The sequence below is a fragment of the Felis catus genome, chromosome D4 (assembly GCF_018350175.1).
Source record: "Felis catus isolate Fca126 chromosome D4, F.catus_Fca126_mat1.0, whole genome shotgun sequence".
Lineage (NCBI taxonomy): Eukaryota > Metazoa > Chordata > Mammalia > Carnivora > Felidae > Felis > Felis catus.
In genome coordinates, this window is record NC_058380.1 from 50,129,913 (window position 1) to 50,157,255 (window position 27,343).

At 38.2% G+C, this 27,343-nt stretch overlaps 1 protein-coding gene across 2 annotated transcripts in view; it reads right to left on the reverse strand.

Moving 5' to 3' along the window:
• The window catches only part of CAAP1 (caspase activity and apoptosis inhibitor 1), a 52,222-nt gene extending 30,904 nt beyond the window's left edge, over nucleotides 1-21,318 (reverse strand). Inside the window, exons 1-4 of one of the 2 annotated variants that reach the window (XM_003995527.5) lie at nucleotides 20,884-21,318; nucleotides 14,925-15,125; nucleotides 13,871-13,955; nucleotides 12,753-12,828 (exon numbers count right to left, since the gene is read on the reverse strand). In XM_003995527.5, coding sequence (XP_003995576.1) covers nucleotides 12,753-12,828; nucleotides 13,871-13,955; nucleotides 14,925-15,125; nucleotides 20,884-21,189 — 668 coding nt within the window. In that variant the 5' untranslated portion in view covers nucleotides 21,190-21,318. Of the gene's footprint in view, nucleotides 1-12,752; nucleotides 12,829-13,870; nucleotides 13,956-14,924; nucleotides 15,126-20,796 lie in introns of both variants that reach the window. The other variant, XM_006939188.4, reaches the window with a different exon arrangement.
• Between the last annotated feature and the right edge of the window lie 6,025 nt (nucleotides 21,319-27,343).

The following is a 27,343-nucleotide window of genomic DNA, read 5'->3' on the forward strand; positions in this document are numbered from 1 at the left end:
ATTCTGGAGAGGTGCCAATCTGCTTAACATTTAAAAATAACTGGGTCAACAGCAATTGCACTAGTAGGAATTTATCCAAAAGACACAGGAGTGCTGATTTGAAGGGGCACATATACCCCAATGTTGCACCAGCAACAATAGCCAAATTATGGAAAGAGCCCAAATGTCCATCAACTGATGAATGGATTAAGAAGATGTGGTGTATGGGGCGCCTGGGTGGCTCAGTCGGTTAAGCGGCCAACTTCGGCTCAGGTCATGATCTCGCGGTCCGTGAGTTCGAGCCCCGCGTCAGGCTCTGTGCTGACAGCTCAGAGCCTGGAGCCTGTTTCAGATTCTGTGTCTCCCTCTCTCTGACCCTCCCCCGTTCATGCTCTGTCTCTCTCTGTCTCAAAAATAAATAAACGTTAAAAAAAATTAAAAAAAAAAAAAGAAGATGTGGTGTATATACACAATGGAATACTACTTGGCAATGAAAAAGAACGTAATCATGCCATTTGTACAATGTGGACAGAAGTCAAGGGTGTTATCCTAAGCAAACTAAGTCAGTCACAGAAAGATATCACACTTCACTTACACGTGGAATTTGAGAAACTTAACAGATGATCAGAGGGGAAGGAAAGGAAAAATAAGACAGAAACAGAGAGGGAGGCAAACCATAAGAGATTCTTAAATACAGAGAACTTAGTGTTAGGGGCCGGGAAGGGTAATGGGTGATGATGGCATTAAGGAGGGCACTTGTTGTGGTGAGCACTGGGTGTTGTAAGAAAGTGATGAATCATTTGATTCTACTCCTGAAGTCAAGACTACACTATATGTTATCTAACTTGAAAAAAAAAAAAAAACTATAAAATCACACACACACAAAAAGGTAACTGGGTCAAGATCTGCTTCAGTTATCAAATTGGAAGAAATTGGGAGGAGGGGTTTTAAAATAATATGGAAGGGGACAAATGGGTTAGGTATGCGAAGGTTCATTGTACAATAAAATTTTCCAAAACAGAGCTAAACACACAAATAAGTAATTGGTACAAAGCATAAATGGGTCATGTGAGTCAGGTGAATCACAGGTCATTTTCTGAAGAGCATCATTCCCAAAAGGCTCTAGTCTTGGGTCTACCTGAGACCTATTTTTTTTATTCACTGATTAAAATGCTTACTTATGGAGCACCTGGGTGGCTCAGTCAGTTAGGCGTCCGACTTAGGCTCAGGTCATGATCTTGCAGTTTGTGAGTTCGAGCCCTGCATCGGGCTCTGTGCTGACAGCTCAGAGCCTGGAGCCTGCTTCGGATTCTGTGTCTCCCTCTCTCTCTGCCCCTCCCCTGCTCATGCTCTGTCTCCCTCTGTCTCAAAATAAATAAAAACATTTTTAAAAATTTTTTAAAAAATGCTTACTTATGTATTATTTTGCCCATTAATCCAATGCTCCAGAGCACTGTAAATTTTGCTCAAATACTTTTCCTTTTTTTTTTTTAAAATATTTATTTTGAGACAAAGAAAAAGTGGATGAGGGGTAGAGAGAATCCCAAGCAGGCTCCACTGTTGGGCACAGAAACCAATGCAGGACTCGATCCCATGATGTCAAGATCACGACCTAAGCCAGTATCAAGAGTGGGATGCTTAACTGACTGAACCACCCAGGTGACCTCAAATACTTTACTTTTCTGAAGTTTAGTAACAGTAGTTTGTGGAAGATTCTTTTACTCCCAACAAGTTCAGTTTTATTGACATTTACTGAAAACTTAGCATTTGGCTGAATACTATTGCCTGTTTGATGAGCTGAACCTACTGGATAGCTCTAATTCATCAAAAAGGACATGGATGTTTTTCCCTTATTAAAAACTAAAGGTGGTAAGCAATGAGGGAAACAAAGGCAAGAGAAATGTAGTCTAAGTTAAATTTCCTGGGGGCCTGGGTGGCTCAGTCAGTGGAGTGTCCGACTTCAGCTCAGGACATGATTTCACGATTCATGGGTTCGAGCCCCGCGTCGGGCTCTGTGCTGACAACTCAGGCCTGGAGCCTGTTTCAGATTCTGTGTCTCCCTCTCTCTCTGCCCCTTCCCTGCCCACACCCTGTCTGTCTGTCTGTCTCTCTCTCTCTCAAAAGTAAATAAACATTAAAAAAAATGTATTAAAAAAAATTTCCTTACAGCCTGCAGCCCACTGATAGACACCTGAAACATGAAGGACATGACCTTCCTCAAGGACCTCATGGCTATCTTGTGTCTTCATGTTTACCTTTTATTAAAGACTAAAGGTAACCTTATCTTAACAGCAGTCAGCCCCTCAAGGTCCTGAAAGCCTTACTTCCAAACTTCTTAGAAACTTACTTTATCTCTATCCCCCTTCTCTTCACAAACTTTAAAGTATATAATCAGTCACTCTTCACAATCCCAAAACAGCTCTTTCTGCTCCTGGGTCCTGTCCTCATGCTACAATCAAACTACCATTTTGCAGCAAAAACGTCTCAAGAATTCTTTCTTAGCCTTTTGCTCATGAGCCCTGTTTCAAATATCCTCAGTAGTAGCTGTGTTAGGATAGCTCAGTAGGAAAACTAAAGCAGATGTTAATCTCTAACTGACATACAGCATCAAAGTTCTATCACACATCGCTGCTAAGGTTCAGCAACAGAAGAGTGGTCACACTGCACAGTTCTAGCTGCTGCTCTCAACAAGACAACTGACCAAGCCAGAGGAATAGCTCAATATTTTCAAGAATAAATATATTAATGCAAAGTAGTCACTTAACTCACCTACATCTAAGCACTATACTCTTCTTGCATTCTATCTTCACTAAAGTGCCTAACCCTCAAGTGACCATTAACAGCAGTAAACAGGAAGCTACTCCTATTTTGAAGGGTAGAATAGCTTAAAGCTATTTAAGAGATATAATTATTACAATGTACTAAAATCTAGTATACTGTGCATAGTAACCAGTACATTGTAACTAGTAGATGACACCAACTTGATCTTCTTCTTTTTTTTTTTTTTTTTTTTAAATTTACATCCAAGTTAGTTAGCATATAGTACAACAATGATTTCAGGGGCAGATTCCTTAAAGCCCCTAACCCATTTAGCCCAGCCCCCTCCCACAAGCCCTCCAATAACCCTCTGTTGGTTCTCCATATGTAAGAGTCTCTTATGTTTTGTCCCCCTCCCTGTTTTTATATTATTTTTGCTTCCCTTCCCTTATGTTCATCTGTTCTGTGTCTTTAAGTCCTTGTATGAGTGAAGTCCTATATTTGTCTTTCTCTGACTAATTTTGCTTAACATAATACCCTCTAGTTCCATCCACGTAGTTGCAAGATTTAAAGATTTCACTCTTTTTGATTGCTGAGTAATACTCCATTGTGTGTGTGTATATATGTATACATATATACACATATGGATACCTATGTATGTATGTGTATATGTACATACACACACACACACACACACACACACACACACACACACACACACCACATCTTATCCATTCATCCATCGATGGACACTTGGGCTCTTTCCATACTTTGGCTATTGTTGATAGTGCTGCCATAAACATTGGGGTGCATGTGCCCCTTTGAAACAGCATCTCTGTATCCCTTGGATAAACACCTAGTAGTGCAATTGCTGGATCGTAGGGCAGTTCTATTTTTAATTTTTTGAGGAAGCTCCATATTGTTTTTCAGAGTGGCTGCACCAGTTTGCATTCCCACCAGCCAACTTGATCTTTTCAACCACTTATATTTAATACCCATGTATTCCATTTTTTTAAGTTTATTTTTAAGGGGGAAGGGGCCAAGAGAGAGGGAGAGAGAGAATCCCAAACAGGCTCCACGCTGTTAGGGCAGAGTCCAACGTGGGGGCTCAAACCCACAAAGTGTAACACCATGACCTGAGCTGAAATCAAGAGTCACACACTTAACTGACTGAGCCACCCAGGGACACCCCCCCCCCCCACCATGTATTCCATTTTAAACAAAAATATTCACATTTGAGATGCACAAAACAGATGTAATTTAAAAAAAAGGAGATTTAAAATAATTCCTACCAATAATTATTCATTTTATAAAAACAATTTCATGTTAATTTTATTTACTCTTTTAAATATTCTAGTGAACATAAAATGGTCCAATTTTTATGTTACCTAAAATCTCTAAAGCCTATTTAGAAATATCTTGTTTTTTTTTTTTAAGTTAATCATCCAAAATGGGAATCCAGTAATAGCTAATTTAGAGTATGCCCATTCTCTAAGAAAGTAGCAGTGACCAGGAACAATATTTCCTAACACTCATATAGGAACTACTTTGTGGTATACATTATTTTGAGAACCTGGATTTTTTCATTTCTTTATCTTCTAGAACTGTGATATTATCTCAACAATATTTATTATCTGTAGGAAAACACAGTTTCATTTCCACCACATCCTCCCTCAATATCACTCACTAAAAACACATTAACCTAAGACTCATGAAAAGTTATTTATGAGAACAATTCTAAAATACTGCTAAGATCTCCCTAAAGTGTTTGTATTTTTATTCTTTATATATAAAACTTCAATCCTGATTATTTTATTGCACTATTGAAGGTTTAAATATCATTACAAACATATTCTTTAGAGCATAATCATCTTATATTATAGGCTGAGCTAATACCTGTCCTCATTTTTAGTGCTATTTTAGCTATAAAGCTTTTTCTAGCACATTCCAAATGGAGACAGCACTCTAATGCCAGGCCTCTATATTACTTTATTTACTTAAAATTATTGTTATTGTTAAGCAACTGTCATAATCTGTAACATTTACAAATCTTGTCATAATACCAACAGTTCTAAAACACTGCAAAACTAGAGATGCTGAGGTTTTTGGACTATCTGTTAATATAAACTTGTTCATTTGCTTACCTAAGGTGAACTAAAGTGAAAACCCCATCCCTCACCCTTTTGAAAATGAAGATATTTAGAAACTACAGAAGTTTTATCTTTACAGTTCCTAAATCCCATTTCTATAAAAATTGCTACAAGTTAACACTCATTAGTTTCAAATTTCAAAGTAACACACTGTCAAAAATTTCTTACAACTACTGCTTCTGCCTTCTTGTTATTTCTGGTAGTTAAAAAAAGATTAATTTACATAGGGCATATTAAATACCATATACATACACGTACCCATACATATACACCTTATATTGAAAATTGTAACTTTATAGCTTTTTAGACAATCCTAAGAAGCTTCCAATAAAAACTGTAATAAAAGCACATAGGTCGCCCATTAAAATAAAGTATCAAATTTTCATATATTTTAGTAACATAGATTACTTTAGCTGGACCAATTTGAAATTATTTTTATTCATTAAAATTGGGATGAAAAAAGGTATATGTTGCAGTTGATAAGACACTGACAAACTGACATAATTGGTTCCAACGTCAACCTTTTGGCTCTCCTGTATTTCTCCTTCAATCAGAGTTTCATTTTATAGATATTTTGTACATTAAGTATTCAGGCAAATGAAGTACTGTTAGCACAATGAAATACATACATACCAGACAAAAAGACAATAGCTACACTCAGGTCCAAATAATTTTCTGCGCTCCTAGGAAAAGTTGTTGATCTGATTTTTCAAAAAATACAGATTTTTGGTGGGATGTCACTTGGTTTTTAAATGTTAGAAACGATTTGAAATTTTTACATGTTTAAATCAAACAAAACCTCTCTATGGCTCCAGGCAAACCATCTATAATTCTGGCTTCTATCTACATTTAAAAAAAAAATTTTTTTTAATGTTTATTTATTTTTGAGACAGAGAGAGACAGAGCATGAACGGAGGAGGGTCAGAGAGAGGGAGACAGAATCTGAAACAGACTCCAGGCTCTGAGCTGTCAGCACAGAGCCCGACGCAGGGCTTGAACTCACGGACCGCGAGATCATGATCTGAGCTGAAGTCGGCCGCTTAACCGACTGAGCCACCCAGGCACCCCTAACTACATTTTAATCCGATACCTTGCATTAGTTTTCTATTGCCACTGTAACAAATTACCACCCATTTAGTGGCTTAGGACAACATGAGCTTATTCTGTTACTCTTCCGGAATTCAGAAATCCCAAAGGAGTCTTAGCACAGGAGAATCAAGGTGTAGGTAGTGATGCTTCCTTCTGGAGGTTCCAAGGAACAATCTCTTTGTCTTTTCCAGTTTCTAAGAAGTCGCCCTACACGCCTTAGGTTGTGACTCCTTTCCAAGCACATCACTGAAACCTCTGCTTATGTCATCCCATCTCTTTTGGAAGCCTTTGATCTTTTTACTACCCTCTTAGAAGGATTCTTGTGGGGCACCCGGGTGACTCAGTCTGTTAAGCATCTGACTTCGGCTCTGGTCATGATCTCACAGTTTGTGAGTTGGAGCCCCGAATCGGGCTCTGAGGGGCTCTGTGCTGACAGCTCGGAGGCTGGAGCCTGCTGCCAATTGTGTCTCCCTCTCTCTCTACCCCTCCCCCACTCATGCTGTCTCTGTCTCAAAAATAAATAAAAACATTAAAAAAAAAAAAAAAGAAGAATTCTTGTGATCACAATTGTCCCAACTGGTTAATCCAAGATAATCTTATCTCAAGATTCCTAATTTAATCATATCAGCAAAGTTCCTTTCTGCATGTAAATTAACATATTCCTTATGTTCTGGAGATTAGAACATAGACATCTCTGGAGAGAAGTCACTATTCTGTCTACCATATTTATGTTCTGGGAGTGTTTTGGTAAATTCTTGAGATGTTTCTACATAGATGCTTTTTGTGTCATGGTCTGAAGATTTCTGTCCCCTCCAAAGTTCATATACTGAAATCCTCATCCTCGACATTGAGGGTATTAGTAGGTGAAACCTTTTGGAGGTGGTTAGGTCATGAGACTGGAGATCTCCTGAATGGGATTATCTGTCTGTCTCTCTTTTTTTTTTAATAGTAATCTTCATGGTCAAACTCATGTCTCCAGATCAAGAGCTGCATGCTCTACCAACCAAGCCAGCCAGACACAGATTATATCGCTTATAAAACATTTTCCACATATCTCACAGCCCTTTGCACCATGTGAGAATACAAGAAATCTGCAATCTGGCTAGATGAGCCCTCTCCCAATCATACTGGCACCCTGATCTCAGACTTCTAGCCTACAGAACTAAAAAATAAATTTCTGTTTATAAACTATCCAGTCTGTGGTATTTTGTTATAGCACCCCAACAGATTAACACATTAAGTCCTGTGCAAATAGGGAGTTTTACTTTTTCCTTCTAATCTATGCGACTTTTATTTCTTTTTATTGCTTCACTGAACATGTTGGGACTTCCAGTACATTGCTGAAAAGGAGTAATGAGTAGGTATTTTTGTTTGATCCAATCTTAGAAAGAAACCGAGCAGATTTTCACAATTAAGTATGCCATTTTATCTGTATGCATTTATTTTTAAGTTTATTTCATTGTGGGTTTTTTTTTTTTTCCTAACTTCTTGAATTGATACTTAGTTCACTTATTTTAATTTGGGGATTAGTTATCTATATTTAAGGCAAAATTTTCCTCCAAGTACTACTTTAGCTGTATCCCATAGAGCTGGTTAGTTTTTTATTTATTGTTATCAGTTTTTAGACAGTTTATAACTGCTCTTTAACCTAAAAGCTGTTGAGTTTTAAAATATGTAGGCAGTGAGTTTCCACATCCTTTTTGTTCATTTTAGTTTATTGCTCTAAAGTCAGGACAATAGTTCTTTGAGAATTTTATTGAGCTTTTATGACCAAACTTTTTAACAACTTTTCTGGATACTTATTAACAACTTATTAACTTTTTAACAACTTTTCTGGATAGTCCACAGAAGATATGTTCTGTTTTCAGAATACAGAATATGGTTTATATCAATTAATTTATTTAGGTGTTCAATACCCTGATTTATTTTTTAACCAAGTGATTTATCATTAGATAGATGAGAGAGATAAAATCAAGTTCCTATTACTCCTGCACTTCTGGTTTCACATCACGATTCCTGTAGTTTTTGCCTTGTAACAGCTACATACAGGAAATGCACATATATGTGGCATATGTAAGGCATATATTCCTGTTAGATCATCTTTAGGGATTTCACATTATTATAAACTGCCCTTAACTGTCTTGCATAAATCTTTTTGTCCTGAAACCAGCTTTCACTACTATTAGGATTGTTGTATCTTTCAAGTATTTCTTCCAGATCTTCTGTTTGGTTACCGACTTTATTTATGACATAATTTAACACCCAAACTTAAAAAAAAAAATTCTCACGCAGATGCACTTTTTTTTTTTTTTTAATGTATCTAAATTTTGGTATCTTTACCCAAATGGATCTGGGGTTTTAGTCTAATTTAAGAACTTCACGCACCACCATCATAGACTACACAATTAAGAATGTTATGCTATTTTTTTCAGATGATTTTTGTCTTTTAGTAAAATGTTAGGATATTCTTCATAAATTTCCTATAAAATGTATTTGGAAAGCACATCCTAGTTTTTGTAATTTGTATGAAGAGAATTTTTTTTTTTTTAGTTCCCTGTGACAGCACAAGAATGCCTGATAGCCGGTAAAACATTAGTTCTGGGTGTTTGTGAGGATGCTTCCTGAAGAGATTAGCATTTGAACTGGTGAACTGAATAAAGCAGATAGTCCTGAGCTGTCATCATCCAATCCTTTCAGGGCTAGAATACAAAAGGCAGAAGGGCAAATTAGCTCCGTCTGCTGGAGTTCAGACATTCATCTGCCCTGGAACATGGGCACTACTGGCTTCTGGGCTTCTGGAGTCCTTTGGACTAAGACTGTATTTTGCCACCAGTTTTTCTTGTTCTCCATCTTACAGAGAGCAGATCAGCCGATCATGGGACTTCTTGGCATCCATAAGCACGTGAACCAATTCCTATAATAAATCTCTTTTATATAACTATACATACCCTATACACACACACACATGCACACACACACACATCTGTCTGTCTGGAAAAGCTTACTGCATTCTTTTTATAGATGCATCTGCTATAAGAGGGAACAGTTGTTGATTTTCTTATGCTTATATATAGTCCATCTTATCAAATTCTAGTCTTTTTTTAAGAACCTAGAATCTCTCAGCTATTCTAGATTTATAATCTTATAAACTGAAAAGAGAAATACAGTTATTTCTTCTCCCAAAGTTTATCATATCAAAATTAATTACTCTCAACCACCCATCTTTCTTTTGGTCTAACTGCATTTGCTAGAAATGTTTAATGTTTAGAAATGCTAGAAAATTTTTAAAATTAATGGCCTTAACAGGCTTCCTGTCTAGTTCCTCGTTTTAATTCACTAAGTGGGTAGTTAAATTTGGTCAAATGCCTTCATCATATCTGAATCGTTTTCTACGGTACCTTTTTTACCTATAGCTTATATTGGAAATGACTGCTGAATATTATCAAAGGCCTTTTTAGTATCTACTTATCAGACCATATAATTTTTCTTCTTTAATTTGCTGATATGCATTATGCTAATAGACTTTCTAATTAAATTTCCTGTAACTTTATTCCTGGAATAAATTCTACACGGTCAGTGGTGTAACTACTTACTTGACACAACGCTGGATTCTACATGCTAATATGTAGTTACAATCTTTACATCTATATTCACAAAGGAGAAGGCCTATAATCCCCCACACACTTTTTCGTCACTACTTATGAGATTTGGGGTACTAAAGCTATGCAGAAATCCTAAAGTAAATTGAAGACCTTTACACCTTTTCCTACGGCCTGAAATAATTTAAATAACACAGGTGTAACGTGTTTGAAAATAACAACAGAAGGCATTATTGAATATTTTATTAGCTGTGAACACTTTACATGTTTTGACTTATTAAGTAATAATTCAGCTGTGAATTCACCTTGTCTTGGAGTTTTTTCAACAGTAGGTGCCTATTCACTTTCTAATTTCTTCTTTGTTAATCTCCAAATTTTCTACTTTTGCAGAAAGTCTACTTGGTTTATTTGTATTCTGATAAAAAATCATCCATTTGCTAGTTTCAACTTTGTTTATACAATGCTGTATATGAATTCACACCTATCTATAATTATGATATTATCTCCTTTCTTCCTAATCTCAATTATAACTGTTCTCCACTGATGTCCTTCCAAGGAGTCAATCTATGTTCTGGTCTTTACAAAGACCAAGTTTATAACTTACTCATCCTTTTGTTTGCTTACTATTTCTTTAGTTTTAATGTTTACATTTGTTTGTTTCATTTTTCCAACTTTCTTTTGGCTTAACTTGTTATTTTTAAAGTTATTTTATGTTTATTTATTTTGAGAGAGAGAGAGAAAACTCATGCACAAGAGTACAGGAGGGGGAGGGAGAGAGGGAGGGAGAGAATCCTGAGCAGGCTCCACACTTGAGATCACAACCTGAGCCTAAATCAAGAGCCAGAGGCTCAACCAAGTGGGGCATCCAGGTGCCCCTACTTTGTTATTTCTTAAATTCCTTTAAGATGGGCACTAAGTTCCCAGGCTAGTCATTAAGCTTTTATTTCTCACATCTAAACCCTCCCTTTAAACTCAGCTTTGTTATGCTAACAGTCAAATGAAACACATGAATTCTAACTGGATCCTGGATCAGAATCAGTTCATTAATTAAAATAAATAAATACACTATAAAATATTTTTTTAGTAACAGGGAAAATTTTATGTGGGCAATATATTAGAGGACATTATTTGAATTACTGCTTATTTTTTTTAAAGTGATATTGTATTGTGGCTATGGAGTAGACTGTCCTTATTTTTAGGAAATGCATACTGAATTAAGCATGACATGCTATGACATCTGCAATTTATTTTTAAATGATTTATGGGTGGGGCCCCTGAGTGGCTGAGTCAGTTGAGCAAAGGACTCTTGATTTTGGCTCAGGTCTAATCCCAAGGTCGTAGGATCCAGCACTGCACCAGTCTCCATGCTAAGCATGGGGCCTGCTTAAGATTCTCTCTTTCTGCCCCTCTCCCCTGCTTGCTCTCTCACTCTCTCTCTCTCTCTCTAAAATAAAAATTAATGGGTGGGAGTATGGGCTACATGGGTGATGGGCATTAAGGAGGGCACTTGTTGGGATGAACACTGGATATTATATGTAAGTGATGAATCACTAAATTCTCCTGAAATCATTACTACACAATATGTTAACTAACTTGGATTTAAATAATAATAAAAAAATTAATAAAATAAAATGTAACTAAATTAAAAAAAACAGATTTATGGGCTTAATTATGTTTCCCTCTACTAAAAAATTCATAGGTTGAAGCCTCAACCCCAGTGTCTCAGAATATGACTACTTTGGGGGCACTTGGGGGGCTTAGTCAGTTAAGCATCCAGCTTTGGTTTTGGCTCAGGCCATGATCTCATTTTGTGAGTTCAAGTCCCACTCTGGGCTTTGCGCTGACAGTGCAGAAGCTGTTTGGGATTCTCTCTCTCCCTCTCTCTGTCCCTCCCCACCTGTTGTCTCTCTCTCAAAAATAAATAAACTTAAAAATTTAAAAAAAAAAAAAAAGAATAGGACTATTTTGGAGATAGGACCTTAAAAGAGGTAATTAAGTGGAACACCTGGGTGGCTCAGTTGGTTAAGTGTCCAACTTCGGTTCAGGTCATGATCTCGCAGTGCATGAGTTCGAGCCCCATATCCGGCTCTGTGCTGACAGCTCAGAGCCTAAAGCCTTCAGATTCTGTGCTTCCTTCTCTCTCTGCCCCTCCATTAGCGTGCTCTCTCTCTTCCTCTCTTCTCTCTCAAATATAAATATCAAAAATAAAAAAAAAATAAAGAGGTAATTAAGTTAAAATGAGGCCATTACGGTGTACCCTAATCCAATCTTACTGGTGTCCTTATAAAGAAGAGATCAGGATACGGGGAGAGACACCTGTCCACGGGGAGGACACAGGGGACACACAGAGAGAAGGGCAAACAAGTCAAGAAGCAGCAACAAAGTGGCCATCTGCAAACCAAGAAGAGAGGCCTCAGAGGAAACCAACCCTGCCAGTACCTTGATCTTGAACTTCCCGCCTCCAGAACTATAAGAAAATGAACTTTTCTGTAAGTCAACCAGTGTATGATATTTTGCTATGGCAGTCCTAACAAACTAATGCAATGGCTCTGAGAGAAAAAAAAAAAAAAATGATAAAGAGAGAGAAAGCAAAAATAACAAAATGTTAATGTTGCTGATTTCATTATATGATTCTTTCAACTTTTATTTAAGTTTGAAATTTTCCAAAATAAAAAGGCTTATATTAGCATCCCCAAAACTCTGGGTGTTTTTTATCATCACAATAGTCAAATTTTATGTACCTATATAAAATGAACCACCTTACTATCTCATCTGTGAAATGTGACAATTATCACCTGATATTAACAGGTACTAGAAGTAGTCAGTGAGTTAAAGCGTTCTAAACTACTAACACAATACCTGGTAGAGAAAGTACTTAATAACTAGTGGGTATCACTAGTAGTTAATTCAAATTCCAAATGACAGAAGTGATTCAGCTGCAGGCCGGCATCACTGTTTTACATCTATGACTAGTAGTTTAAGAAAATCATCTTAATCCTGAAAGCAATTAACTGTATGTTCATATATACCAAAATCAATTATTATAAGTAAACAAATCTACACTGTTGAATCATTGTATATAAATACAACACAGAAAAACAATCACATTCTTGAGGTAAGAAATCACTGAAGGAACAACAAAGAAATTTTGAAACGGAAATGAAAGTTTTTAACTTACTGACTGACTAAATCAGATCCCATCTTAGGGCCATCATCTGCCTCCTCTTCCATATCAGAGTCCATACCATTGTCACCTTATAAATAAAATAAACTGTTGAACGCATACTTATAAAATGTCAGAACAATTTAATCATTACACAAAGTGTCATCCAGAAAAATGATGCAAATTAAAGAACTTTGTAACTGATGAGAGGACGTTTTTAATTGCTTACATTTAAAATGAGTTTTTTCGATGCTTTATTAGGTATTTCTAATTGCCTTCCCTTTATCTATTTTATAGATATATGTGTGTGTGTGTATACTTACAGACTATACCCAGATGTATACATCTATTAGCAAAGTTACAAACTCCATTAAACCATTTTAAATTTTTTATTTTTTTTTTCAGGTTTTATTTTCAAGTCATTTCTATACCCAACGTGGGGCTCAAGCTCACAACGCTGAGTCATATGCTCTACCAACTGAGCCAGCCACATCACCCCATTAAACCATTTCACATTTAAAAAAGATGTTATGTCTGGGAATCCAGTGTCTCCATTTTTCTGCTTCTTCTCTTGTAATATTAATGCTAAAATCCTTGTATAGTTCCAAAAGAAAAAAAAAAGCTTGAAAATCTAAAATTCTATAGCTAATAATGTCACAGAGTCATACTTCAGGCAGACAGATAAATGTAGGTAATCTCCAAGAAATTCTTCCCACTCTGCGTCCAGGTCTTATTAGAGCAAAAGCAGTATACAACAGGCAATTAAAAGCCGTAAGAACATAAAGCAGAAAATAAAAAATTATTTCAAGAAAAGCTATCTCAATAATTAATAATTTTTTTACAGTGTTTTGGGTAAAATCTTTCATTTCATTATTGTGTACAAACTTATGCTCTTACCTACACAGTTGATTTCAGAAAATGATAACAAAAAGTCTATTCTTGACATGCTATTCTGATATGTAAACTATATTTCAAAGTACAAACAGAAGTAAAATTACTCAATGATTATCCAATGATTATCATTACTTTAATGAAATTAAAGTAATATCCAAGTTAAAAAAAGAATAACCTAGGATTTATGCTAAATATAATATTAACTAATAAGTTACCAGAGTGTAGAAATATGTTCTTACCCTCAAGAATCTTCAAGATTCTTTTTTCAGATAGGAGCTCTAACTGTTCCTGGCACAGCTTTTTAATTTCTTCTATTGAACAGTTCTAAAGAAAATGTCATTAAAAGAAATACACTTATGTAATATAGCACCAATGTAAACTGGAAAACAGCAATTACAAAGAAAAAAGTCTGGTTAACAAAATCTTACATTAAAACAAATTAAAAGCCAGATAAATCTTTTCATTGAGATGAAATCTGAAAAAACGGGCCAATTAATATGTAAATGTTACAACTTACAGACACTTGATGAAAATAAAGTCAAGTTTGTTAGGAAAGAACAAACTAAGGAGTAAGTCAGGTACCCAGATGTTTTTAATAGCAGCCTATTTGTGAGGTAATTCCTCTAATGATTTAAACACTCAAGTGCTGGTTCTAAACATCTTTGATCCTAAGCCCTATTTCCACAACTGTAAAATTAGAATACCATGAATATATGAAAATATTTCTGAATTTAATGAAATATAAGCTTTTGCCAACCAATATTGTGCACTGTTACATAGCAGAATTATTATTTCCTAAAGCACCAGAAAGAATCATTATACCTCTAATTTAGTTACTAAAATTGCCTTCATTTAATAGAATTATTTCCAAAAGGTAAATACATTCCTTACCTAAATTTTAATTTATTTATTTTTCATTTTTGTGAGAGAGAAAGAGAGAGGGCGTGTGCGCGGGGTAAGGGCAGAAAGAGTGGGAGAGGATTCAAAAACTGTTCTGTGCCAGCAGCCTGATATGGGGCTTGAACTCAGGAACCTCTCAGGAACTGGGAGATCATGACCTGAACCGAAGTCGGATGCTCACTGACTGAGCCACCCAGGTGCCCCTCTTGGCAAACTTTTCAATATACAAAGCCATTTATAGTTCTCCAAAATCCCCTTTTTTAATCTTTTTGAAGTAGCCTGTTTTAGTTGAAAACATCCAATTATATAATTTACATTAAGTAAAATGACAGCTACAAAAAAGGTATATATTTCTATATTGGGTATAATCCAATAATACATGTAATGAAATACCTTTAACACATCAGGAAGCATCTTCTGTAACTTCTTCTCGCCTATGATACAGAAACACTGCTGAAGCATTTCTTTTTTGTCTGATATGTAGAAACTAACTGGTTTTAGTGACACAGTCAGGTCCAGTCCACCTTCTTCAAGGTCACTGTGCTCTGCCAAGAATAATTCTTTTTCCAAAGTTGGCAGAAGGTATCTGGTATCCTAAAATTAAAAGAGACAATGAACCATTAAATAAAGGAGAATGTATATGATGTCATACATTTATATTTAATAACTACTTCATTAAACATTTCCAAGTTCTTTGCTTGCATAGATTATTTACCTAAAGCCATTAACAAGGACTTTTAATTGTTCAATATTCCTTCATATTACTCTCCAAACTACACTTAACTTGATAAGGTGATATTAAGCGAAGAAATACCACCTTAGGACATATAAAAGGAAATATACTCAACACCAAAAAAAGAAAAAGAAAATATATTCACTATTGAGTGACCTCCTATAATTTTAGACTTCTGAAGAATTAGGATATTACTCTCGCAGGCCACTCAACTCAAAATTTTATGTATGCATTGTTATTCTTAAATTCATAAAACAGAATGGCACAGCAGCAAAAATGTTAAAGATCACAAATATTATAAAGTATTACTGCTTATCAGGAGCTATGCTCATTTTAAAAATGTTATGTAATTTAATCATATTCAAAGCAGCCAAGTAATTTAAAACATTTCTGTCAATTTTACCTCTTATCTCCCAAATCTATCAGTTTCTCCAAATCTACTGCCATAATCCTGGTCCAAGGTACCATCATCTTTTGCCTAGATTACCTTAGCAGCTACTAAACTGGGTGCCTTACATCTAATCTGTCTCTCCAATCTGTTTTGTATACTGTTACTAGAATAGATTCTATAAAATGTACATATACTCATCCTCCTTATTTATAACCTTCCAGTGAATTCACACTGATCTTTGGATAACAAAGCCTATCTGGGCCTTCAAATAAAACCTGTTCTCCCTTCACCTCACATAGGCAGGGCTTTTGAACTGTCTTTCCTCCCACTCCCCCCTCCCCCATCCTATACTCTTAAAAGTAACAAATTCAGATATCAATTCAAAAGGCATTTCTTCAAGAAAATTCTCCCTGACTATATAGTTCAGGTATGTTTATCATTATTTTCTTTTTTTTTTAATTTTTTTTAATGTTTATTTTTGAGACAGAGGGAGACAGAGCACAAGTTGGGGGGAGGGGCAGAGAGAAAGGGAGACAAAGAATCTGAAGCAGGCTTCAGGCTCTGAGATGTCAGCACAGAGACCGATGAGAGGCTCGAACCCACAAACCGTGAGATCATGACCTGGGCCGAAGTTGGACGCTTGGTCAACTTTGCGAGCCACCCAGGCGCCCCTGTTTATTATATTTTCTAATAGAATTTTTTTTTTTAATTTTTTTTTCAATGTTTTTACTTATTTTTGGGACAGAGACAGACAGAGCATGAACGGGGGAGGGGCAGAGAGAGAGGGAGACACAGAATCGGAAACAGGCTCCAGGCTCCGAGCCATCAGCCCAGAGCCTGACGTGGGGCTCGAACTCACGGACCGCGAGATCGTGACCTGGCTGAAGTCGGACGCTTAACCGACTGCGCCACCCAGGCGCCCCTAGAATTGTTTTAAAAGTCGTTTAAAAACATGCCAATTTTAAAGACTATTATGATAATTAGACTGAAAAAGTAAAGAACGTTAGCTCGTTTTAATGGCTCACAAAATAATTCAAGTGTTAGTGAGGATGTAGAGAAACTGGAGCTCTCACACACTGCTAGTAGGAATAGAAAGTGGTACAGCTGCTTGGAAAAACAGTCTGGCAGCTCCTCAAAATTTACCTTATGACCCAGCAATTCCATTCCTAGATATACATCCAAGAGAAATGTAACCACATGCCTGCACAAAAACTGGTACACAAATGTTCATAGCAGCTTTATTCGTAATAGCCAAAAGGTGGAAACAATCCAAATGTCCATCAAGTGAAAAATGGAAAAACGAATTGTGGAACAGCCATTCACTGAATATCATTCCATTCACATAAAATGTCCAGAACAGGAACATCTATAGATCTATAGAGATAGGAAATAATGACTGCCCAGGGATGGAATGTGGTAGCGGTGAGTATTAGGGATGAGAGCTGAAAGGTTCACATTGGGTTTCTTTTGGGGGTGATGAAAGTATTTTAAAACTGACCACAGTGATGGTTGTACAACTCCATGAATACGCTCAAAATCAGTGAACTGTATACTTGAAAGAGGTGAATTATATGGTATATGAATTATATCTCTATAAAGCTGTTACCAACAATAATAATAGGGAATGCAATGTACAACAGATATAACGGCATTCAGAATTCTGAGGTCTTCTCTACATGCCTAATATATTCTGAACTCTTTTTTCCTTCATAAATTAAAACTAGGGCTTGGTTCTGCATGCGAATGTTTACAATATGTAGCTTATTGGCCTCTCATCATGATAAAGAGTATAAAAGATATGGAAACAATTAAGATAAGAATAATGATATCCAAAATTAAATCTACAAGGTGTGAAAAAACTGAATAGATCTATAACTATCAAATAATTGGAGGGAAAAAAAAGTAAAAACAAATAAATAAATAAAACCTGCCCCTAAAACACTCACCAGACCCACACAGCTGTATGGTCCAATAGTCCAGTTCTGATACATCTTCAAGAAAAAGATATAAACTGGGGCACCTGGGTGGCTTAGTCGGTTGAGCATCTAACTGCAGCTCAGGTCATGATCTCACAGTTCGTGAGATTGAGCCCCACATCAGGCTCAGTGCTATTAGTGCGGAGCCTGCTTTGTATCTTCTGTCCCCACCCTCTCTCTGTCCATTCCCAGCTTGCGCTCTCTCCCTCTCTCAAAAATAAATAAACAGAAACAAAGAGAGGAAGGAAGGAAGGAAGGAAGGAAGGAAGGAAGGAAGGAAGGAAGGAAGGAAGGAAGGAAGAAAAGGGAGGGAGGGAGGGAGGGAGGGAGGGAGGGAGGGAGGGAGGGAGGGAGAGAGAGAGAGAGAGAGAGAGAGAGAGAGAGAAACTCTTCTGGAACACATCCCCAAAATGCAAAGCTTCCCAAATCAATCCATGAGGCTAGTAAAATCTTGATACCAAAACCAGACAGGATATCTACACAAATAAAAGCCATAGGCTGACTTAACTTAGAAACATAAAACACAAAAGAAAGAATATCAAATTCCAGCTGAATACAATAACCAAGCCAAATAGGATCTATTCCAAGACTACAAGACAGTTTAACGTGAATTAATTTACCAATTTACCAAAAATTACATTTTCAGATTAAAGGAGGAAAGCTATGTGATTATCTAAACAGAATGCCATAAAAGCATCTAATAACACTTTACAACCCTCAGTGAACTAGGAATTGGAGAAAATCTCCTTAACTTGATGATAAGTATCTTTCACAACCTTTGGCAAATATACTTATGGGTGAACATTAGAAATGTTCCAGAAAAAAAGAAATGTTCCCACTAAAAAAAATGCCTACTGTCATTGCTTCTGCTAAACACTACACTAAAAGTCTTAGATAATGAAAAAGTACAAAAAACAAGATATATTAGTGCTGAAAAAGAATAGACAAAACTCCCTGTTAACACAAATTTTTCTAAGTCATTTGAAACTAATAATAATGTGGCTAAATACGAGAAAATGCATAAAAATAAATGGGTTTCTGTGTTTCCACAACTCCCAATTAAAAGATGTAATGTTTAGGGGCACCTAGTGGTTCAGTTGGTTAAGTGTCTGACTCAGGCTCAGGTCATGATCTCACAGTTCATGGGTTCCAGCCCTGCATCAGGCTCTATGCTGATGATGCAAAGTCTGCTTGGGATTCCCTCTCTCTCTGTCTCTCTGCTCCTTCCACGCTCTCTCGCTCTCTCTCAAAACAATAAACTTAAAAAATAAATAAGGATGTAATGTTTAAAAATATTAAAATAAAGAATAGTTTTAGGACAGGTTGGGAAGGGAATATGGAAAGATCTTCTTTTTTTTAATGTTTATGTATTTTTGAGACAAAGAGAGAAAGAGTGCAAGTGGGGGAAGGACAGAAAGGGTGGGGGGGTGGACAGTGGCTCTGAAGCGAGTTCTGTGCTGACAGCAAGAGAGCTCAACACGGGGCTCAAACTCAGAAACCATGAGCTCAGGACCTGAGCCAAAGTCAGAAGGATATTTAGCTGACTGAGCCACTCAAGCGCCCCTGGAAAGATCTTCCTAAACACACAAATTCAGAAGGCAAAGGAAAGTATTAGCCTTGACCACAAAGAAATAAAAAACTTCAGTTACACCATAGACAAAGTTGTAGTAACTTTTGCAGTATACTTTACACAGAAGATTAGAACCAAGAGTTTTATGTAGAAAGATTCAGAACTTATCAGTAAAGAGCTGAAAATAACTGGGACACCTGGGTGGCTGAGTCGGTTGAGGGGCCCACTTCAGCTCAGGTCATGATCTCACACTTAATGGGTTCTAGCCCCGTGTGGGGTTCTGTGCCCATGGCTCAGAGCCTGGAGCCTACTTCAAACTCTGTGTCTCCCTCTTTCTGCCTACCCACTGCGATCTCTCTCAAAAATGAATTAAAAAAAAAAAAAGCTGAAAATAACCAAAAAGAAAAATGGCCCAAGGATATGTATATGCAATTTACATAATAAGGAATCCAATGGTAAATAAAATATTAATATGTTCAATCTCACTATTAATCAAGAGTATATAAAACATGAAACATCAATTTCACCCATTAAGCTGACAAATTTTTCAAAAATGGATATAATGAATATTTGCAGAAATGGGTACTCTTTTGTAATAGACTATAAATCAGTAAAGCCTTTTTTGGAAAGCATTTAGTGGTATCTGCCAAAACTTTTTATTGTTTTTGTTTTTAAGTTTATTTATTTTGAGACAGAAAGCCAGTGGGTGGGGTAGGGACAGAGAGAGTCCCCAGCAGGTTCCAGGCTGTCAGTGCAGACCCCAACACAGGGTTGGAACCCAGAAACAGATCATGACCTGAAAGGAAATCAAGAGTGCAAGGTTTAATGACTGAGCCAACCAGGCGCCCCTCTACCAAATCTTTTTAAATGCATAAAATCTGACCCAGCAATTTGACTTCTTGATTTCTGTGTTGTATGAAGTTTAGGTATTCAGGCTTTTGTCTTATAACCATTTTTTTAAATTTATTTTTGAGAGAGACAGAGAGACAGAGCACAAGTGGGGGAGGGGCAGAGAGAGAGGGAGACACAGAATCCAAAGCAGGCTCCAGCCTCTGAGCTGTCAGCACAGAGCCCGATGTGGGGCTGGAACTCACAAACCGCGAGATCGTGACCTGAGCTTAAGTCAGACGCTTAACCGACTGAGCCACCCAGGCGTCCCTGAGCAATTTTTTTTAAACGGCGGTATCTCGATAGATAGCTAAAGTATAAAGAACATGGCTTTTATAATCAGATTTTGTATTCAAATTTAAGTGTTATTAATAAACTATGACTGTGGGTAAAGTTCATAAACCTCTTCGAGCCTCAATTTTCTCATCCAATATTGTGAAGTTAATCATTATCTATTAAAAGGTGAAGATGAAGAGAGAAGTAAAGCGTGACTCTCATGGGCATTGAAGGCTAGCCCTCGACCCATACTTTTCAGACAGATTGCCACAGGAGTGGAAGGGGCCAAACGCAAAGAGCTAGACAATCGGCAAATCAGAAACTTTAAGTTTAAAGACTTGGGAGTATGCGGTTCACCGGTACTTAGGAAAATGAACCTCAAGACCGGGTGGAAGCTCGCGGTCGCAGCGCTAACTGAGCTACAACCAGACCTCCATCCGCCGTCACATCCAGCCTTCCGTCCGCCTTCCCGGGAGAATGCAGGCGCTCAGACAGCAGCGAGAAGGACGCGCACGCACCTGCTGCAGGGACCCCGAGACGCTGGAAGATGAGTCAGTGCTCCGCCGCTTCCGGCGCTCGCTGCGCTCCACGCTGCTCCCGCCCCAGCAGCTGCCGCCGCTCCCACCGCCGGTGACACTTCCACTGAAGCTGGTGTTCCCACAGCAGGTGACGCTCCCGCAGCCGCTGGTACTCCCGCAGCCGCTGGTGCTTCCACTGCCGCTACTGGCGAGGGCGGGCACCAGGTCCGGTGCCGCGAGCGACGCGGCCGCCTCCTGACCACTTCGTTTACGCCGCTTCTCCCGGGAAGACTTCTTCCCCGTCATGATCCTCCTGCTGCAACCATCCAGGGAAAGCCCGCCGTCTCTGAAGCTACCTAAAGCGCGCTCCGGCGGCTGCGGCGGCGGCGGCGGCAGCGGACTGCCAGCGCGGGCGTCGCAGCTTGTGCGTCACTTCCGGCCTCGTCGCAGAGGCCGGGAGGCGTTTCTGGAAGGCGTGCCGGGACCCATCGAGCTTCCAGGGCGAGCCGTGAAGGTTGGCTTGAGTTTGTTGAAAGACACGCAGGTTGTCGGGTCACGTTCGGGTTTCCTTGCCTCTGCAAAGGACGGAACGTGGAGCTTTACAAGAGCTCTTTGCCTTATTGAGACCGTCTTTCAAATGTTGTCGTATACAAATACACAGTAAGGTAAAGGTGTAGTTTTTGTTCTCGTTTTTCATTTGTCTTCCAATTTTTATTTATGACACTAAAACGTTAGAAGAATAGAGAATTTAGGGAAAATCTCATCATCATTATTATCATCAGCGGGGAATCTTTTTTTGAAGTGTATTTTAGGGAATTGTACCTAGGGTCTTGTGCCTCCTTGTTTTTCCCCATTAACAGTAATTGTTAGGCATGTTTCTTTTTCACTTCTAAAACTATTTAGGTCTAGTACTTCGCCGTATTCTTTCTCAATTTACCTAATATTCAAGTGCTGGTGTTTAGGTTGTTGACAGTCTGTTACGTTTTACAATAATGCGGCTCTGAACAGCTTAAGGAAAAAATTTACACGATTTTCCCTATCGTATTTTGTCCCGCCAAAACAATTGATCAGCACCTTATTTTTCTTGTCCTAATAGATAATTTTGAAGATTAATCCAACTTAAAATGTCACCCATACACTGAAACCTAAATCTAATATATAATAGAGATTAACTTGCATTTTTTATTTTATTTTAATTCAAGTATAATTGACATACAGTGTTATATTAGTTTCAGGGGTATAATACAATGATTCAACAATTCTATACATTTCCCAATGCTAATTAAGGTAAGTGTACTCTCGGGTGCCTGAATGGCTGAGTCGGCTAAGCATCCACCCTTGATTTCCACGGAGGTCATTTTCTCACAGTTCATGAGATTGAACCCTGTGTGGGCTCTGAGCTGACAGCATGGAGCCTGCTGGGGATTCTCTTGTTTCTTCTCTCTCTGCCCCTCCCCTGCTCATGCTCCATCTTGCTCTGTGTCTCAGAATAAATAAACATTAAAGAGATTCTGTTAAAGAAATAAATGTTCTCTCAATTTCCTTTATTTATTTCAACTGCACCCCCACCTACCTCCCCTCTGACAACCACCAGTTTGTTCTCTGTATCTAAGAGTCTGGGTTTTTTGGTGGTTTTTTTTTTTTTTTGTTTGTTTGTTTGTTTGTTTGTTTTTGGAGGGGGGATTGTTTGACTCTTTTTTCTTTGCTCATTTTTTCTTAAATTCCACATATGAGTGAAATCATAGGGTATTTGTCTTTCTCTGATGCCTTATTTTACTTAGCATTATACCCTCTAGATCCATCCATCTTGTTGCATATGGCAAGATTTCCTTCTTATGGCTGAATAATATTCCACTATGTGTGTATGTGTGTGTATATACACTTACCCATTCATCTTTCAGTTGACACTTGGGTTGCTTCCATATCTTGGCTATTGTAAATAATGCTACAGTAAACATATATGTATCTTTTGATTTACAGTGTTGACTACCATTGGTTGGAACACTATTTCCTCATTATCAAGTGCTAATAAGGTTAACCATTTATCTACTGAAATCAGTGTGTTGACCTAATAAATGTATATTAATTATTTATATTGGTGAGATGGGAGAGAGGAACAGGGGAAAATATTGGCATATCAGTGTTCCTATCTTTTCTCTCTCCCTCCCTTCCTCAAAAATTGCCTTTTCAGAGTAGGTCTTGGTTTTCGAAGGAGAGGAAAACAAGAAGAGTTCAGGAGTGCACAGGATTGGTCAGGAAATCCCAGGCCATGTTTAGAAAGAAACTGAGGCGGGATGCAAGGGTGGCTCAGTCGTTTAAGCTACTGATTCTTGATTTCAGCTCAGGTCATGACCTTGCAGTTTGCAAGTTCAAGCCCCACGCTGACAGTGCTGAGCCTGCTTAGAATTCTCTGCCCTTCCCCCCAAAAAGAATTTGAGGCAAGAAATGCGCAAAAGATTTTGCATTTTCGGCAGTGCCTGAGGGCAGCAAATGAAGAGACTTTAGGGAGTATTTTTGAAGATTATATATTTTCTGCATTGAGTGCATGAGGGACAAGTAAAGGATTTGAGTGAGTTTTTGAAAACTGAGTATGTGTCACAGCTGTGTCAGGGTTAGATTTTGTGGGCTGCTGGGCAGGATTTTGGATCTAAACACAAGCCGGGTTTTAAAATCAAGATCAAGTAGCTCAGTCGATTAATGGTCTGACTTTGACTCAGGTTGTCATCTCACGATTCATAAGTTCCACCTTCATACTGGGCTCTCTGCTGTTACTGCAGGGCCTGCTTCAGATCCTTTGTCTGTCTGTCTGTCTGTCTGTCTGTCTCTCTCTCTCTCTCACTGCTCCTCCACTGCTCTTGCTCTCTCCCTCTCAAAAATAAAAATTAAAAAAAAATCAGGATCACAAATACATTTTTTAAAAAGTGTCCTCATTTGGCAGGGTTGATTTGTCTCAGCAGGGGCTTTTGGCCACAGAAGAATAAAGATAGGGCCTGAGGCAACACTAACTAAGTGATAGTAATCCTGTATCTTTCACTTGAGTGACAGAAAGCAATTTAAAAAACTTCCCTTTGGGGCACCTGGGTGGCTCAGTTGGCTAAGCAAGTGACTGGCTCAGGTCATGATCTCAGGGCTCCTGAGTTAAAGCCCCACATCTCTCTGCTGTCAACACGGAGCCTGCTACGGTTCCTGACTCCCTCTCTCTCTGCCCCTCCCCAGCTTGTGCTTTCTCTGTCTCAAAAATAAACAAAAAAACATCAAAAAAAAAAAAAAAAAGAAACTTTTTTTTAAAAGAAAAAAAAAAAAAAAGAAACTTCCCTTTGACCATATCCCCTACCTATCTCTGTCATTCAACAGCTATTTAATAAGTGTCTAAAACAAATTCCAAAGCTGGGGAGATTCCAGCCCTGGGGAAACAGTTGGCTCCACCCCCTGGCCCCACCCTTAGTTTTGCCTTGTAAGTTTAATGCTGAAGTTGACCATTTTATGCTCTTAGGAGTTCCATATTGGCCTCATTAAGTATCTTACCCGAAAGGACTGAAAGTATTACGCTCATAAATAAAAACATATAATAACATAATGTTTGTAACCTTGTTATGGGGTGAATTGTGTCCCCCCAAAATGTATATGTTAACATCCTGACCCCAAATGTATCTATACTTGGAGATAGGGCCTTTTTTTTTTTTTATGTTTTTATTTATTTTTGAGAGAGAGAGCGAGCATGCATGCAAGCAGGGGAGGGGCAGAGAGAGACACAGAGAATCTGAAGCAGGTTCCAGGCTCTGAGCTGTCAGCACCGTGCTGGAATTGGGGCTTGAACCCACAAACCACAAGATCATGACCTGAGCCAAAGTCAGACGCTTAACTTACTGAGCCACCCAGATGCCCCTGCAATGGGGCCTTTAAGGAAGTAATTAAGGTTAAATGAAGTCCTGAGGGTTGGATCCCTAATCAGATAAAACTGGTGTCCTTATAAGAGGAAGAGATACTAAAGGTTTCTCTCCCCCTGGCCCCCACCTGGTCCCCTTCTATCCTTTCCCCTCTCCCCTCCAAGCCCCACCTCCCACTTTCTGTGAGCACACAGAGGAGAGGCTAGTGTGAGAAGGGAACAGGCCAGCTACAAACCAGGCAGAGAGATCTCACCAGAAACCAATCCTGCCGACACCTTGATCTTGTACCTGTAGCCTCTGGAACTGAGAGAAAATAAATTTCTATTGTTTAAGCCACCCAGTCCTCAGTGCTTCATTATGGCAGCCTGAGCTGACTGATATAAACCTAAACTGGAATGTGTCAGCCTGGATAAAGTTAGTTGTTTATTAATTACTAGGTGCAAATTATTCCTTAATGAAGTCAGTTGAAAAGCTTCTTGGTTTTTACCTCATTCTACAGCAACCTGACAAATAGTTCCCATATTTCTTTGGCTGGACCAGAAGTCAGGGCACTTCAGCTAGGTGGCTGAGGAACTTACCAATTTGACAGATGAATCCCAGTTTTTGTCCAGTCTCCCATATTTTGGTTCTAGAATACAAAGGCATTGTTTTGACCACTGGTGCTAGGGAAAAGTACAAAATAGACAAAAGCCATGCCTTCATTAGCTTATATTCTAGTGGGGAGAAACAAACCAAAGGAAATACACAATAGGAAGTGCTTCCATCCTCACTCAATCTGGCATTGTACATTCTTCTTACTCTGCTTAATTTTTTTTTCAGTGCTTTTTTTTAGTTTATTTATTTATTTTGAGAGAGAGCATATGCATGTGAGCAGGGAAGAGGCAGAGAGAGAGAAAGAGAGAGAATCCCAAGCAGGCTGCACACTGTCACCTCAGAACCCAACATGGGGCTTGAGCCCATGAACCATGAGGTCATGACCTGAGCCGAGATCAAGAGTCAGACACTTAACCTACTGAGCCACCCCAGGGGCCCCTTCTTCAGTGCTCGTAACACCGCTATACATGCATTTATTTGTTTGTCTCCTTTCAGTTGAATGTAAGCTCCATGAAAGCAAGGACTTTGTTTTATTCACTTTTGTATGCCCACTACCCAAATACCCTTAATAAAATATTTCCACACACACACACACACACACACACACACACACGCAATTCCCTGCATACTTGGTTCCTAATACAAATTTATTGAATAAATGAGTGGATGATTGCATAGTTTCAGATGGAGAACCAGATTTATCCAGAATTATATGAACTCATTATATTATGAGAGTAAAAGCACCTAGTGAGATTAATGGCCAGAAACTAGTCTTTAAGTAAGGAGGTCAGTAGGAGCTTTGCTGGGAATAGTTCAGTGCTTCCTCCTCACAGGGCAGAGAGACTTAGCTATATGGAGTTAGATGCTGCTGTGACACTGACGTCACATGGGCTTTGGAACAATAGGTACAAACAGCTTTCTAACAGAAACCAGATAATTCTGCATAGAGTTTTGCTGTGCAGAGAACAGGGAAAGGACTTTGATTCATGGTGTGAACATGTCATAGACACATCACAAGGTTGGTTGGCTTAAAGCCAGAGAAAGGCCATTGTCTATTTAGGTTGAATCATATGAAATTGCCTTTTTTGGAGGTCAAAACTGATTGAATGTTGACAGTTTCATATGCTTCAATAGAATATTATAGTGTTTAAGAGACTCAGCACTATGTATTGTTATGGAATTACAGCTCGGCAAACAAATGCAGGCCTGCTTTTCTGTCCTGGAACAAATATATGGGAGGGTGGACAGAGATTGGAATTTATAAGCCATTTTTATAACTGCTCTTCAGCAACTCAGCATTTATCACAGTGATCGGCCTGGCATATATAGGTATTAATGCTAGGGCCAATCAGTGCTTCTCTGGAGTTTTATGTAAAAACACTTAGGTAAGAAATTCAATCTTCCACTTAAGTGAACAGTGAATAAATTACCTCATAGGTTCTAGTTGTCACATTCTCTGTCTTATGAAGGATCCTACGTGAATGAGACCAACAAAAGACACGCTGAAACAAGACACAGGGAGTCCTTGATACTGTCATCTTCGTATCAATGAACAAACAATTCTTTTTTCATTAAGCTCATCTGAATTGGTTTCTGTCTCTTGCAACCCAGATTCCTAATGAAAACAACATACAACATGTAAGAAGACCTTTCATGATCTGCACAGCATTTTTCTCTGTAGCTCATATCTTTCCCAGAATTATACCCTCCAGTCCTGTTCAACGACCCCACCTCCACACATCTTATTAAATCTAAAATTCTTTTTAAGTATCACTTCTTGTTTAAAACCGTTCCAAATTACTTCATTTCTTAATCCTGTTAAAATGAAATACTAATACCTTTGTTAGACATTGTCTTTCCTACAGAGCATCCAGAACTCTTGACTGCGGGTATTTGTTCAGTATCTTCTTCAATATACTGTTACTTCCCATGAACAGAGGAGGTGTCTTATGTATCTTTGTAGTCTGACCACCTAATAC